The sequence below is a fragment of the Rhipicephalus sanguineus genome, chromosome 3, assembly GCF_013339695.2.
Source record: "Rhipicephalus sanguineus isolate Rsan-2018 chromosome 3, BIME_Rsan_1.4, whole genome shotgun sequence".
NCBI classification, from domain to species: domain Eukaryota; kingdom Metazoa; phylum Arthropoda; class Arachnida; order Ixodida; family Ixodidae; genus Rhipicephalus; species Rhipicephalus sanguineus.
The window spans coordinates 170175990-170192473 of NC_051178.1; the positions used below are offsets into that span (position 1 = coordinate 170175990).

A 16484-nucleotide genomic window follows, 5' to 3' on the forward strand; every position below is an offset into this window, starting at 1 on the left:
CCCACACGCACGTGGCTCCGGTAACTGTCCCTGGCTCCCTATATGTGCCGCTCTTAATTGAGGTGTGCGAATATTCGACAATTCCGAATGTCGATTCGGATAGTGCACTATTCCATAAGTATTTGAATGTATACTATCCGTAAGTACGGATATTTTACGAATAGTTCACGAATACACCCCAATCTCTAGTGCAGCAAACAAACAAACAAACAAAAAAGCACAAAATCGGCGCACAAGTACGAAAGCTTTCATCCCTGTGGGGCAAAACGCGAAAAATTACTTCTGCACCATTTTAGTGCAGCAGTACTTGTGCAGCAACCCCACGTCACTCACTCGGGGAGTTGAATCTTGCCGGCCATGCAATTATCGTTCGCCCTCTACGAAGCTTTGAGCATGCTAGGAATCGTCCTGATGCTCAATTTGCTGCTTTAATTCTAGAAATACGAGTACATACTAGGATGTAAACATCGCTTTACATTATTTGCGAAATTGCGGTTCAGTATTTGGGTACTATTCGACAATTATGCGATCCTCTTATGGCACTGGTTGATTTGGATTCGATTCAGCCTCGAAAATTCGCACACCCCTACGTTAATCAATGTCCACTTATTGGGGCTTGCTCTGACACAGCCAAGTTTTCTCCCGACATGCTTGTGGAGTGTTGGTCGTTTAGTGTATACAGTTATCGTCTTCACTGCAACACGCCACTGCGAGAGCCGCGCGCTTCCGTCGCGCCCGTTCTAATTTCTGAGATTTTGGAGCAGAGTGCACTGTGGTGAAAGACATTAAACCTTACTCAGGCGTGATGACGTGATGACATGATGACATAAGCGTAAGAAGTCCGTTGCCTCCTTAATATTACTGTTTTGACAATAGTTATGTGCGGAGTTTCGCTTCAATGAGCATGTCCTTCTTTCTTCTCACTTCTTCCGGTAGAACGAGCGACACGCGAATCATTCAAGCGTTCATCGAGTGAGCCAAATTCTTATATTAGCACTGGCCGTGACGTTCCGGCATAACTGTCTTTGTACCGTGTATACACTTACGTGTCCACACAAGTTCTTTCCATGTCTCGTATAGTATCCGTAACTTCTGCGAAGCAACGTATGCAGGACTTACGCACCGCTGCACTCGACTTCGTCGGGGTACGCACAAGCAACGCGAAATCGAACTGCTCTTAGGAGGCAAGGCGCGACGGAGAAAGGGACTGGCATTGCCGATGTATAGCTCGCTCGCATGAAGTGGTCTTGCTACGGGGCATCACGTACGATGTAACGGAGAATTCTGCTCTGCCATTATTCACGAAGTCAAGGACCCGACCAGACCCGATCCGAAACCTGCATATGCTGATATCGTGCACTGCAAGCCTCTATCGCGACGCCGACCTCATTCGTTCAATAAGCGCGCCGCAGCACACTCTCTTCGTTTACGTTCGCGTGCTCACGTGGTACGGATTGAGAGTATTGCTGTCGAGAGCAATGCTAGAGGTTTGTCGATCACGCTACAGCTTGCGGTTTATATCTTTCGTTCTGCGTTCACTCTCAAAGCAGTCATCGAAGACACGGTGAACAGCTGCAGCGGCTAGCAAATGACTCCATCGACTCATTTTGATCGCTCGGTTACTACGGGGTGGTTGCCGTCTTTAATGGCAGATACTAATGGCCTGCAAGAGAGAGGCTATTCATGTGACCACAGAACACTCACGCTTTGTCGCATGGCCTCGCCGAATCACCTGCTGCAGCCACCAGCAACGGCACGGATCGGTCGTGGTCACCACCGGAAGCCTCCTCGCAACACACCCATCGTACCCACGCGGAGTTGCCCAACTGGGGAGAAGCACGGGCAGAACTTGTCCGACCGGGTCCTCTTCTTTTTGCCTTGTGCGTTGGCGCGCCGGTGTGCGTGCGGTGGAGAGAGCAGGAGCCCCTCGCCGAGGCTTTTTCGCTCTCTCCTCGAGTGCCTGTCTTTCTGCGCACCGTTATTACGATCGGGTTTGGAATTAGGTGTTCCTTTGACAGACACTGCTGGGGCTCCGACAAACGATTTTTTTTTCGAGTTGTTAAATTACTCTTTCACTATACAAAAACCCTATTTTTCCTGCGTGAAGAATTTTGGTGAGCGAGAAAACGCGCATAAAGAAAACGTGGGTGGCGACGCCACCTTGAAGCTCCCGCACCAGTCGCCGTGACGTCATAGATTTTGACGGCATCTACTAGGGCCTGCGTAGTCCCTAATCGGTAAAAATGAAGCACGTTGTCTCCTGACGGAGCCAGAGACTTAGCATACTAAGTTTGAGTAAGTTTCGCTGAGCCAATGTGGCCAAAATACGAAAAGACACCTTGAAATCCATGGCGTCATCTTCGGAGGCTTCGACAGAAAATTTAATCTTGAAGTTGATTTTATCATCTATTAATAAACCTATGATTGTGAAATTAACGACACTATAGAGTTTTCGGAGCATAATTAATCAGTCTAAATTGATTTATTCTTTCGATTGAGCGTCTCATCGTGGACGTTTGCTTGAGGGTATCATCGTGGACGATTTTGAGGGCAAAATCGCGGACGTTTGTTTCACGAGTTCACGTCAACCACCGCGCTCGCGCGTTTCTCTCTCTCTCTCTCTCATGGTACGTGTTTTCGCGATTGCGTGCGTGCGAGGGTGCGTGGCACTGCGTGCAAGTGTGTGTTTCTGTGGATACGTACATATGTCCCATCTTTTCCTTTCTCGTTATATGTCTCATACAGAGCCCACTGTACCACATACAGCTCATAAATTGATTCACAGATACGAGCAGCCAAACATTTTTTTATCGAAAGCATCGGACAGTTAGTCGTCATTCAGCATCCTGACTCCGCTATGCAGCTGTTTATGCGTAAATGTGCCTACGGTGTGTGATACTTCACGGTGTTTGCGGAACAATCAGTGCGCGCAATGGGGTCATTGGCGTTCGAAGTTCTTATACCCTCTTTAGAACACTACTGCTTTCGTTTCCAAAGGCACGTATTGGGCAAACAATTGATGGGCTACCGAGTACGACAGGTTAATTGTTGCCAATCGGGGTTAACTTGACACGCTTAAAGAGTCACTTACTTTAGACGTTATAGTTGGATGACACTTCTATGTACGACAAATTTCCCCCGCCCTCACGGACTTGTGATGCCTGAGAGAGAAAAAGAAAGAAGTAGAATAATATATAATAGGCATAAAGGTTAACTGGCAGTTAGGTTGTCTACTCTGCAACGGTGAAGGAGTAGATGCGATTCAAATAAGGGTGTGTGAAATGGACGTGCGATGCAAGCGGAAAATAGAAGGGCTTGAAGTCCAAGAGGCGGCTAACGTCCGTTCAAGGTAAACCGCGAAAGGAAAGAGGGGATGGATCCTGAACTGATTTGAAGGCACTAATGCTGGGTATATATATACAATTATGTAATGGCAACAGCACCTAATTACGAAGTCGAAATTACCAAGTCGATATCTCTCAGAGAAAGTGTGCGCTGCAATTTTCTAAAAAGAAAGATTAATCTCTGAGGCAGGCACGTAGGCAAGGGGGGGGGGGGAGGTGGAGCCCCCCCGCCCTCCCTCGAGCCTTTTATATTCCCGGGCAACTTTTTTTTTTTTGCCATGAAAACACTTCCTTTCGAACAATTAGGCCTCGCCCCCTCCCCCCCCCCCCCCCCCATCCGAAAAAAAAATCCTGGCTACGTGCCTCCTCTGAGGTTTGAACATTCAGAGACAGGCCGTATGTCAGGAGATTCCAGACTGATTTCGACCAACTGAGGTTCCTTGTATGCCGCGCGGCTGAGAAACTAAAGAACTAAGGAGGGACGAATATGTGACTGTAAAATTTATTTCTGTGCTCTACACCAACTAGTATAACGCCAAATGCTCGTTCCATTCAGAGAAAAGAAGGAGAGAAATAGCGAAACATAGCTGAAGCAAAATATGTCACACATCTATACTTTTAGGGGCGAAAGGAGCTCCCTAACATACGGGCTACAGTGATTAGCAAGACGAAATTGTGTGTGTATATGTCCTGAGTGGATTTGGAAAAAAATGTCCAACAACTCAGGGTCGTAGAGAAGATACTTGTATGTTTTTAACCTGTGGATTATGAACACCGGATTATAAGTTACAGTGAACATCAAAGGGGACATTACACTCAAGGAGGTTTAAAAAAAAACTTCTGGAGTGGAGGTCCCCTATGCGCGCCCACGCGACCGGGTGAAGCCAGGGAAACCGGTTGGCAGCCATCTTGCTACAAGCAAGAGGCAGCGCAGCTTGTGCGCCGGCAGCGTAATTGTGAGCTTCCGCGGGGGCATTGCAGCATAACAACTGGATAGTTAGTGTCAATTATTTGGCCGAACTTTTTTTTTGTCCTGCAAGATTTTTACGCCATAATACATAGGCTGAAGCGTGCCTGATAACACGTAGAATTCGCTTCCACGGCATTCCCGAAATGAAGCACATGGTGGAGTTAATAAGTGGTACATAAAATTTTATTCATCTCCGGCTTTTATACGTGAATTGGTAAAGCAACAAATCCAAAATAACTTCAAAATGCATCATAATGCAGACAGTCATGAAACTAACCGTATGAAACACGCGCCCTTAAATACTAAACACAGCAAAAGAAGAGATACGAAAGCAGGCTAGTTGACCAGTTTGCTGCAGCTCTCGTTTACGCTCGTCTACAAATTTTTAAAAATAACAGTCCTTGTCAGCCGCGTTCTTACTCCGCTCTGGGAGATTTAAATGCGAAGCATTTCTTAGCGAACCTTTGGCACATTCAGCGTTTCTATCTACGAATCTATCTACCTAGCCGCCTACGCCTGGGTGCTCTCATGATCGCCTCCTTGACTTGGTGTAGACCAAAATTGGCACGGGAGGGTAAGAGGATTTGACGAACATGGCTGTCGGTTTATGACATGAATAACGGGAAAATTCTCGTCGTGTGGCACATTCTCGTCAGACACGTGTGGCACATAGCCGCTTACCACTGGCCGCGGTGTACGGTTATGCGCCCACAGGTGATTGACAGTTTATATCTACCCAGGAACGGCGAAACAGACATTAGTAATTTAAATGCGAAAGCGTTAAGAAAAACCGACATCGGCAGCGTTGACCCTACGAATGGAAAGAATAAATATTAGGATCACAGCAGGAATCGAACCCAAGCATTCTGCGTGGCTATCAAGTATTCTGCCACAGAGCCACGTCAGGTATGTAGACTGGTTTGGAAAAACAGCCTATGCAGGCGTAATGTCGGTGCAACGTAAAGTGAGGTTGTGGTGCTGGCTATCTAATTTTGCAAGAAAGCAATGCACAGTATGCATGTACTCCTACGATACAGGCGTCATATCAGATTAACGTCTGTGGTCCCAGTGTTGTCTCCGCTTTTATAGCAGTGTAATAAACATTACATTTGTATTCCTATGTTTCAGAAAGCTATATTGAAGCATTGCTCGACCCCAGAGGAATACATTAATGAAAGTTACGTATGATATCCACATGGTTGCACCATAATGTGCACTTATTTTCGGTAGTACTGACGTCTGTACTCTAACGTGAGGGCTGGCGTTACATTGCACCATAAAGCTACCCTTTAAACGCCAGTGTTTACGTGTTTCTACGTGTTTTCAATGTCACATCCACCCTTTACAGATTCGAATGGCTCGCAATTTTTTTTATTACCTTTTTATTGCGATAGCAATTATATGGACACTCTCGGCTGGCTTTTGCCGTCGGCGTCGCCGTCCGGGCCCGTAATATATATATATATATATATATATATATATATATATATATATATATATATATATATATATATATATATATATATATATATATATATAATATTCAGAAATACTTTCCGACGCGCGGAATCGAACGGGCGACCTCTCGCTCCGCAGCGCGCGGCGTTAGACGGCTAGGCCACGAAGAGTACCATCTTTCAGCAAGCTAACGGCGAGCTATTCATTATACCCATTTACTTCAGTGTGCTTTATTGCTCACCAGCGAGATGGTGCGAAGTGCGCGAGGGGCGCGCTTAAAGGTCGTTGCCCCGCTCGTAGTGATGCGCTCACGCCTCCGTGCACTTCGCTCTACAGGGCATGGTCGCCTGCGCGCGCGCTTTTCTCGTGGAGTGAGGGTGGGGGGAGCGTCTGTTTGTATGTCTCGTGCTTTCACCGCGATGTCCGCGCTGAGGTTACAGAGCCTTCCTGCCACTACCCTGGAGCACCTCCTCTTCCCATCCCGTCCCCATCTACCAGCGCTCCGGAGCCTGGCGGATTTCCTCGAGGAGACGGGAATCGCGGCCTACCACTGAGACCGGGGCCCTTGCCACCCCTATCCTTGCTGCCGGCCTGCTGCTGTTCATACTGATGACCTCTGCGCCACCACACCTCTAACCTTCTCTCTCCTATACACTGTCATCATCTCCCCATCCCGCAGGCGCTGCGCCGTGCTCCCGACCGGGCTGCAGAAATTAGGCGCCTTTTCCTCTTCAAACACTACCACCACCACAGAGCGTACGAAGGCCCCTTCGCTCGCTGCAGCGGCCGCGTTTGTGAAACGAGCGCGTTGTTCAAACAGAAACAAGTAACAACTGTGACACTTGATAGTTCGCGCTCGTCCTGTGTGTACCTGTGTGTTCGTTTCATGCGTCCTCTATGTTCGAGCAGCGCGCTTTAAGTGTCGAGCTGTGACACGTAATAGTTCGCGCTCGTCCTGTCTATACCCGTGTGTTCGTTTCATGCGCCCTTTATGTTTGAGCAGCGCGCTTTAAGTGTCGAGCTGTGACACGTAATAGTTCGCGCTCGTCCTGTGTGTGTTGTTTTCGTGCGTCCTTTGCGCTTGAGCGACGCGCTGGCAATTTCGAGCTGCTTTCCGTTCTTCGCGTTACATTCCGTTTTGTTGCTATCTCATTCATTGCTTCGCCGTTGCGGCGAAACTGCGACTTTTTCTTTTTGTAGAGACTCCTATTATCTTTTATTTTCTTACCCACTTTCCAAGGAAATAGTATCTCTACTGCTTCCTTCCGATCTGCTAGTTCCGCTGATCTTATCTGTCTCTCTCATGTAAAGAAGATAAAAAAAGAGAAAAACCTTCGACAAGGGCTCTAATCTTCCCACTGCTTGCTAGCGATTCCCATTGTGTGGGCAAGGCTAAAAAGAACTTCAGATAATTATACAAAAAGCCCTTCACATTGGCTGAAAAGAACTTCGGATATTTTCAGTCCTCAAGTGCATCTTGACATGCCACCGACTCCGGCAATGCCCAATGATGTTCTGTTTCTTCGGTCATTTTGGGCCGGCGAAAATACAAATCAACTTGGTATGTAGCTTGCTTCGCCGACGATGGAAGGGAGAAAGGAAAGTACTTCCTTGTATCTGCTGACCACGCAGGCGCACATTCATGAAGAGCAAACATTTTTGTATTTAAAAAAACCCGGCAGATCCCACGCAATGTGGGAATCGATGTAATGCGAAGCAGCCAGCAAAGAGCTGCATACATCGTCTTGTTTGTCATTGACGCAAAGTCATTCATGTTGTAGTCGTGACATCTAGTTCACTATATATCACAAGTTTGTCATGAACGCATGCATGTACAATCTCGTAATGCCATGCCAATCAAACGTATATTCTGGTGTGTATCTATATATATATATATATATATATCTATATATATATATATATATATATATATATATATATATATATATATATATATATATATATATACGATGCGTGATCTGCTATTTATGTTCGCCACGCACTCCTGTCACGCCATACCAATTTTGGTAATATCCAGTTAACAAAATCACACCATCTCCCGCTAAAGGGGACGATGAGGCGATGCGAAGCAGTGTTTCGGCATGTAGAGCCCGCGTTTCAGAGGGGGAGTGGTGAGAGGGAAAGTGGAGAGGGGAAGTGGAGAGGGGAGGGAGGGAAGGGGAGGGGGAGACTGGGAAGTGGAGAGGGTTTGCGGTATGCGCAGTAAGGGTGGTCACGCCGCACACCACCACCACCACCGGATTGAACTCCGCTATAAGATGCTTCACATCTAAAAACGGCCGTAAGCGAACCATAAGCCTAAATCATGCCGTACATGACATGCGTGTCATGATTTGCATGTTACCACCTGTTTGTTTATGTTCCGTCACGTCACGCCATACCAATTTCAGTATATATTACGCTAGCGAAACGGCCGCGAGCGCACCATGAGCATGTTCCATGAATTTCGTATTAACTACTGTTATTTATGTTCGCCATACACTCTTGTCAAGCCATGCCAATTTTGGTATATATCAAGTTAACGGAACAGCCGCAAGAGCACCGAGACTGTTGCATGTAAATCATGTCGTTCATGACATGCATGCCATGATTTTCATGTTATGACCTGTCATTTATGTTCGTCATACAGCTGGGCGCCACAAAGAAGAAAAAAGCTTGACCGAAGTCATGGGTGACGCCGAGGCGGGTCAGGTGAGGCGGCTAAGCGCCGTTTTCGGGACGTCGTACAGAAGCTGTTTCAAGGAGTATCACGCTGAAAAATGAGACGTGGTTCACATTTTGTGTACTCTAGTGAGTAGCAGAAATAAAGAAGCCATTTTCCTAATTTCACAACCACTGAGCCCCGATGACCTAATTGGATTTCATGCTAATTAATCCATAAATACTTGCACCACTGGCTCAATTTTTCGTTTTTGGTCTTCTGAGGTCCTGACTATTAGGAAAACACGCACAAAAAATTCGGCAGAGCCTACGTACCGTGGGAGTCAATGTTATGCGAAGCATTCGGCGGGAAGGTGACTGTGGCGTAATTTTTTTTACTGAGCGAAATGTTACAAAATGACGCTAAAGATTTGTATAAATTTTATACGCACACATATAAGTTGAAGAGCCGCGTATGTGTAAAACAACCAGTTGTTTACAGTTGGGTAGCGCTGCCAACGGCAACGTGGGTACTAACAACACAAGAAGCTGTAAGCTGATATGTACTGCTTATACTTGTCCCTTATGATGGAGAACACGCGCACGTTTCACGAACCCGTGTGCATGTGTGGAAGAGGTTCTTGACAGTTCTTGCACAGGGTCAATATCACCGTGATCAGTGAGCACCAGCCGCTGGTCATGACTTGTTATCGGATCCGGTCGTGACAGCGGTGACGAGGCGTCCATGTGTAATGAAGTATGATGTATAGTACACCTGTTGGAAATTGTGAATGCCTCGGTCATTTCTTCGACAAATTGTCTGTCGATATAGACCGTCGAGGCTGGTAGGCCTGGATAGTGCTACATAGACCAACATCCGTGGATGGCGCTTGTCGTATTCGTAGACTACCTGGGCGTATGTGGGCTACGTAGCCTAGTCTACAAAGCGGCTCATCCTCGGTCTGCATGAGGCCATCGCCCAGCCTCGTAAGAAATGAAGAGGACACTGCGTCATTCTTGCGGACTAAGTGCACTTTACGGTGCGATGATGTGAATATCATACGTAACTTTCGTTAATGTATTCCTTCGGGGTCGAGCAATGCTTCAATATAGCTTGATGAATCATAGGAATACAAATGTAATGTTTATTAGGGTGCTATAAAAGCGGAGCCAACACTGGAACCACCGACGTTAATCTTATATGACGCCTGTATCGTAGGAGTACTCATCGTAGGATTATCATGTAGTGTTTATTGCTTTCTTGCAAAATTAGATATCCAGCACCACAACCACAATTGACGTCGCACCGACATTACGCCTGCATTGGCTGTTTTTCCAAACCAGTTTATAGACCTGGCGTGGCTCAGTGGTAGAATACCTGATTGCCACGCAGAATGGTTGGGTTCGATTCTTGCTGGGATCCTAATTTTCATTTCTTCCATTCGTCTAGTCAACGCTGCCGATGTTGGTTTTCCTTAATGCTCTAGCATTTAGATTATCAATGTCTGTTCTCACCGCTCCTTGGTAGATATAAACTGTCAAACACCTGTGGCGCATACCAGTACACCGCGGCCCGTGGCAAACGAGTATGTGCCACACGTGCCTAGTGGAAAGGGTTTGACGACGTACGCGACAGGATTTTCACGTTATTCATGTCATGACCGGACAATCATATTTGTCAAATCCTCTTGCCCTCCCGTGCCAATTTTGGTCTACACCAAGTTAAGGAGGCGACCATGAGAGCACCCAGACGTAGGCGGCTAGATAGATACGTAGATAGAAACGCTCAGAGTGCCAAAGGTTCGCTAAGAAATGCTTCGCATTTAAAAATGTCTTCGGCCAAAATAAAAAATCCAGGGCTGAAAGGGTTAAGTGATGTATGGTGAGACACACTAATGGGAAGAGTCGCTCGGGAGGAGCAATTGCCGGCCAAGTGCGCCAGGCTAACCCCGCTTGTGTCAACATCATCACCACCACCAGTTTGTGGTTTAACACAACAATATTTATTGCGCTTCGACTCTCGCAATCCGTGGCACTCTTTGGCCAAACTTAGCCCTTGCGCCATTAAAAGCCATATATTATCATCACTTTTTCGTGGCAGCGCTCGGGACGTCGTTGCCATGTTTCTTTGCTGTTTTAGTCCGGGTGATATTAGTGAATGCAGCAGAAAATGTTACTCGATATACGTCCCAACAGCCACGTCGTGCCGCCCAAAGTTGAATGTGGCAAACAAAGGCGCCTAGAATAGCTTTTGAATAAAATCAAGTGGGACACAGTGCACGACACGACGCCATTTGCTGAATCGTCGTTTCTCTCCCTGTAACCTTCGAAAATCCACGCGTTGCCGTACGCTGATCCTGGGGGCCTGGAGGGATGTGCTAATCCCCTCTTTTCCCTTTGAAGTTTGTGCGCGCAGCGCCACGCATTGCACAACACGTGGCAAACCGTCAAATCTTGCTTTGCTACCGCGTCCTTGGAACGCTCACTGCAAAGCGAACTTATCATTATTACTCATCGTGAGTACCCATGCAACTATCGGCATAATCAGTCACCATTGTCTGGCTTCGTGATTATTACCAACGTAATCAAGTCAGACTACCCACCTCCCCTTTTTCCTTCTCCTTGAACAATAACCTGGATTCGCGCCTCTGCGTTACTATTACAATTATATGGTAGCGGGTCTTTTAGGCAGTATGGCTCAGAATAGTGGTTTTAACTCAGAAGAGAGTATGACGCCGCCTACACTAATAAAGTAAAACTATGAAAGGATTGAATTAATGCGACCGGCCGAAGTACACAAGGGGAGTTAATAAACTCAATTTGAACGAGTCCAGAATTCGCGGCAAACTCGTTTCTCGCAGTCGCCGCAACAGGCTACAGCGCCAGCAGTGCAACGAAGCGCTCGCAGATGGCGGGAGCTTACAACGAAACCTCTTCGAAGGAAATGACGTCTAGCGCCCGGAAACTGGACCGGGCACTCGCGGTTCGCGATGGCCGCCGGTGGTTGTGTTCGGCGTCTGTGAGCTCCCAGAACAGGTGGGATTGTGAACAGTCTGTGCTCGTGAAACCCTGTGATTACCCGCTCCTGGCGACGGCGATCGTGGAGATCCGCGCGTGGGATACCTTGTTGTCAGGTGAGCAAAATTAGAACAGTCCCGTCTCGCTGGTCTAAAATCTCGGCTGAAAAAGAAGGTTCCTGGCGTCGTGCGGTGGAGCCGTCATGTGCTTCCGATAGAGAGCCTGCAGCGGAAAGGAAGCGGGTATGGAAAACGAGCGTCGGTTCGGCTTTTGTCGGCATGCACCGCGCTGTGCCACGAGTTTCCTGTCCTTTTAGCTCCAGCGCAATTAACGATGCACTTTGCGCTCATTTAGGGACCATGCCATCCCTTTCTACCTCTTTTTTTCTCTCCTTTCGGCACTGCTTTGAGCCCGTTCTCTTGGCAGTATCTGGCCCCGGCCGGTGCGTAAGCGGGACGCTTATCAACACCGCCGAAGGCGCTATCTCGTTAGTTATTACCGCGTTATGGCTTCGCTTGTTTTCGAATGGGAAAAGAATGTGCTTTCCATTACGCGGCGAGAATGTACAGCGAGGATTTAGGCGAATCAGCGCCTTGACTTCGGTGATCCTGCGCCTTGCAAGCGCGCTTCGGTCAGCCTTGAACTCCACGAAGGGGGCGGCATGTCTGAGAAGGGTGAGACTGCCGCGTGTAATGACCACCTACCGTCAGGGGCCAGTTCGGTAATAGCTACCTTTCGGTGAAGGCTCGGGAGGGTAGCCAACCCGAAGATCGCTTTTTAGTGGCAATGAACGCTATCGTTACACGAGTGTCAGGTAGTATTATATAGGCCCCTGCGGTACCCAGCGGACATGGGTTACCTTTCTGGTATCTGGCGAACGTTACACTGCAGGACGATGTCCTTTGAAATGACCGGGCACATGTCATTTCACAAGATCCCCTACTCCGATTGCCGACTTTTCCGTTCTGCACGGGTTGAAGGTGACTAGAGCCCGTATTATTTTAGTGCTCGTATACAAAGTATTTCGTCGTGAGGGTGTGAATTAGTTTCGTTCAGGTACAATTTATATGCTTATATGCCATGGATTAAATTAGTCGACATGTTAGACGTCATCGTGGAAATGACAAAATGTGTGACGCACTTTCAGATCCTGGTGACCTGTATCACTTTACGACTGGCGTTCACCATCTGTGCTCTCTCTCGATAAAGGTTTTCAACGCGAGTCGTCCGCATGGAAGATTGCTGTCTTATCAGCGACACAACAGCAGCTCATCGTAAATCCTGCTGGCCGGTTCACCGCCTCCCTTTGTTCTCACATTGCAGTTATACGTGTGGTGCAACAGCACAACGGCTGCGCTTACTAGAGACTGCATGCGAGAACAGGTCTTGCGATAGCGGCCGATGTCTCCTGCCCTCGTCTGTCATAGGCCGCAGCGTTGCGCAATAGAGCGCCAATTAGCGAAAGGGAACGCGGCGAACGATAGTTTCTGTATGTTCGTCAGATTTCTTTCTTCGTGCTTCGTCACCTTTCAATCCATCGCTCTTCTTGCTATGAGCGGCTCAGCTTGGTTGACATAGATGGGTAGGCGTTGAGTGATGTGCGACTAATTAGACTTAACGCCGAGTCTTCAAGGCAGCCAGGCACGTAGGCAAGGGGGGGCCCCGAGGGGCCCGGCCCCCCCCCCCCCCCCCCCCCCGAAATTTTTCCAGCCTTCTATATTGCCAGGCAACTTTTTTTTTGTTTTTGCCATGGAAAGACTTTCTTTCGAACAATAAGGCCTTGGGCCCCCCCCCGAAAAAAAATCCTGGCTACGTGCCTGAAGGCAGCGGTTTAGCAATTAGTTTTGCTCCATAATGAAAGGTAATGTCCTCTTGCAGTTAATTTGTTTCTTCCTTTTGCCCGCATCGCCTGTCCGCACCTAACAAGGGTGCTTTAATGCGGTGCAGTTTAGGTCCCTGATCATCTGCCGCACTCTGTGAGGTTCTTCAATACAAGATTTCTTTGCACCTTCGCTGCTTGCTTGTTAACTAGCCATCAGAAATCAACACTGTGTTCATTTATGTGTCGTAATAACTGCACAGACCTGCATGAATTTGATTGTAGCGTTTCGATTTAGTGAGATCGTAAATAGGCGAACGAACGAATGAGCAAGACATTCGCGTTTATTCCTAGATTATCATTTAGAGAAAGAATATCCGATAAGCTTTGCGTATGTGCGAGCGAACGCGTGAAGAGGTCTTTAATGGCGCGTAGTCTACCTCGCGCTAATTGTCACCCAGTGCTAAAATTACCAACCCACGGAGGCTAAAAATGATCAGATCATCCCGTACAACAGGACGGCCTAGCTGACCAGTCTTGGGTCTATGGAGACGGAAACTAGGTCCCGGGTGAATTCGTTCTTACAGGTAAAGAATGTGGCATGTGACATTGGGGTCCTGCCCGGCAACTGTGCTTTTCCGTAGAAGCATCGCAAGTATCTTTGCTTCGGTTGGACTGTGATAGCGTTCTTGGCACACCGCCGCGCGACCGTAGCCTCTTTTCAGGGAACTATGCACGAAAAGATCCGTTCTATACTTTCTTTTTTGTCGCTTTTCATACGTCACTGGAACGCGATCGATGTGGCTTTGATATTAAAGTTAAATGATGTTGGTAGTTTGTGTACATTCAGGCGAAATTTGCGAAATATATTCACATGCATTAGCAACTTGCAGCACTGATTTCGCAGCATTCTGCCTGACGACGTGTCTCAGTTGAAACATCTCAGACGATTATTCGTTGTGTTGCAGCTCGTTGCGCGCGTGGGTAGTTGTGTTTCTATAAGAATTTTTTTTTTATCCGACGCCCACGTAAACTCGTTATGTACAAGCTGGCTTCTCGGATATTGGATTTGGTGTTGTCACTGTGACGCAGATGTTACCGAAAATCGGAATTAATCAAAATTTCTCGAACGACGAAAGGACGCCGAAGTTGTATACGAATGTGGCCTGGTATACCTCCGCACAGCAAAACGAAACGGGTCGTATTCAGATTGCCCGGAATTGCACCGGCAAGTTTAATGCACCCTGCAGGTGAGTAGAGGGTGAGAGAAAGACAGTTTGGACGTGTCCTTTCCGCACACTCTATCTCGCCACTTGTTTGTGGCCTTTCGCAGTAGCAGCTGGCTACGCTCGGTAGGGCTGAAGAGCTCGGATGGTCGCGCATATGTATACTACACGCCTGGAAACTTGCACCATTTGCGATTCGCAGACTTCGCGTCTGGCTCGCGGTATCTGGCATGCAGGAGTGCCTCCGGCGTTGCGTTGTTGGGCGTCTGACGGCACGTCGTCGTTTAGCTCTGGACTTGCCCTGGCGTCCAAGGCGGGGAATCCGGTTTGGAGAGAAAGTTAACCCGGCGGTTGCGATGCCACGTTTCCCTCCCTGCGTAAAAGGGAAGGGTGTGGAGGGGGGCGGAGGTGATCGCGGACGACGTGGCCATTCTTTGTGTTAGTACGCCGCCTACCCTCCTCGGCACACCTTTCCCCTTTCCCTCAGCACCTGCCCGCGGCGTCACCGTCTCCTCAAGGCTACTGACCTTCCACGTTTAAAAGACCGTCCGTCCACCGTGCTCGCACGATTCGTAGACGGCGTAATAGCGGTGACGGAGGAGGCCTCGACGCGGGCAGACGCAGCTGGCTTCTCGAAAATGCTTTTTTTACCACGTGCCTCTCCGCTGCGGATAAGGGACAGTGCCAGACGCCTTCAGAGGGCACCGGTGGACTGGATGAATTTGAATACTGTCCCGCATCGTTGGACTTGGACTCGCGTTTGCGGATTTGCGGATTATCGCTTCTCGCAACTTCACCGTGACGTGATGTTTCAGTGTGATGTGTTGTTTAGGTGTTCAACCGTATCGGTGTTTATACGTTGCAGCGCCGGCCACTCGTGAACCTGCCGTTGTAGTGCGTCAAAGGAGACCTCATTTTTTATTGAGTTTCGCGCCGGTGTGGCTCACTTTTTGTGACGTGCAAGCGCTAATCAGACAAAAGTCGGGTCGAGTCGGCGTTTTTATGTGATTTTTAGGCCTCTTTACTGAGTGACATTCTTCACACTTTGAAAGTTGGAACTTCATCAGTTGATGATGATGTCAAGCGATAAAAGAAGGTTATGACAAAAAGAATCTAATCGCCAGCTTAAGGTAAACTCTGACCATCGAGGGCGCGGAAATCTTGGTGTATGCAGGCACTTTTTTTTTCGAGTTCTGCCATTCGTATGGACCTAAATCAAGAACATGATTTCGTACATGGAAGCACACTCGTTCATAGGACATACACAAACGCAACCGTGCACGAAGAATCTTCATTTCACGCTTTAAAGAAAGAGAGGGGGAAGAAAGTACAGGTGGGCGTCGAAAGACGAGTCGAGTGTAATAGCAGCACGGCAGGTGGGATCATAAATTATATTGCAGTCAAGAATGCTGCAACTGTCTGTTCGTAAAGTCGCAGGCTTTGTGAGAGGTACTTTGCTCTCGGCTTAATTTATTATACTCAGCTGACGCAGTTGATGTACGAGGCCGCGCAGAAGTGCGTGACACTCGCGAAGTCTGGATGTGTCAGCGCAGCATTTTGTTTGAATGGACATATGTATAGCTAACCAGCTGTTTTTTTTTTTAATATAGTGCGAATGATTTTTTTTAATTCTTACTGCAGTATCACTTATACGGAATCTGGACGTGCATTAGCACCGTCAGCGCGCCGCCTTTGTCGTGCTGTCCGTAGGCGTGGGCGAATATTCGCAAATTTCGTGCGTCTAGTCCAGTTAATAGTGTCCCATGTTAGAGCCACTATACGCGAATCGAATAGTTTTCGAATTGCTTACGAATATTTCAAATGCTGCTACGATGTCAACTGCACTCAGTTAGACACATTATTGGTACAAAAGTGGGGTATACATTTCATCACCCTGGACATAGCAAATCCATGAAACATGGTGACCTCCATGTTTCCCGGTATAGCGTGTTTTATGGATATGCTGAAAAAGTTGGAGACGACGCTGT

General features: G+C 47.7%; 1 protein-coding gene across 1 annotated transcript in view; it reads left to right on the forward strand.

Moving 5' to 3' along the window:
• Positions 1-11341: 11341 nt before the first annotated feature.
• Positions 11342-16484, forward strand: part of LOC119386087 (uncharacterized) — a 119217-nt gene continuing 114074 nt past the window's right edge. The window contains exon 1 of the mRNA XM_037653435.1: positions 11342-11567. Coding sequence (XP_037509363.1) covers positions 11342-11567 — 226 coding nt within the window. The remainder of the gene's footprint in view (positions 11568-16484) is intronic.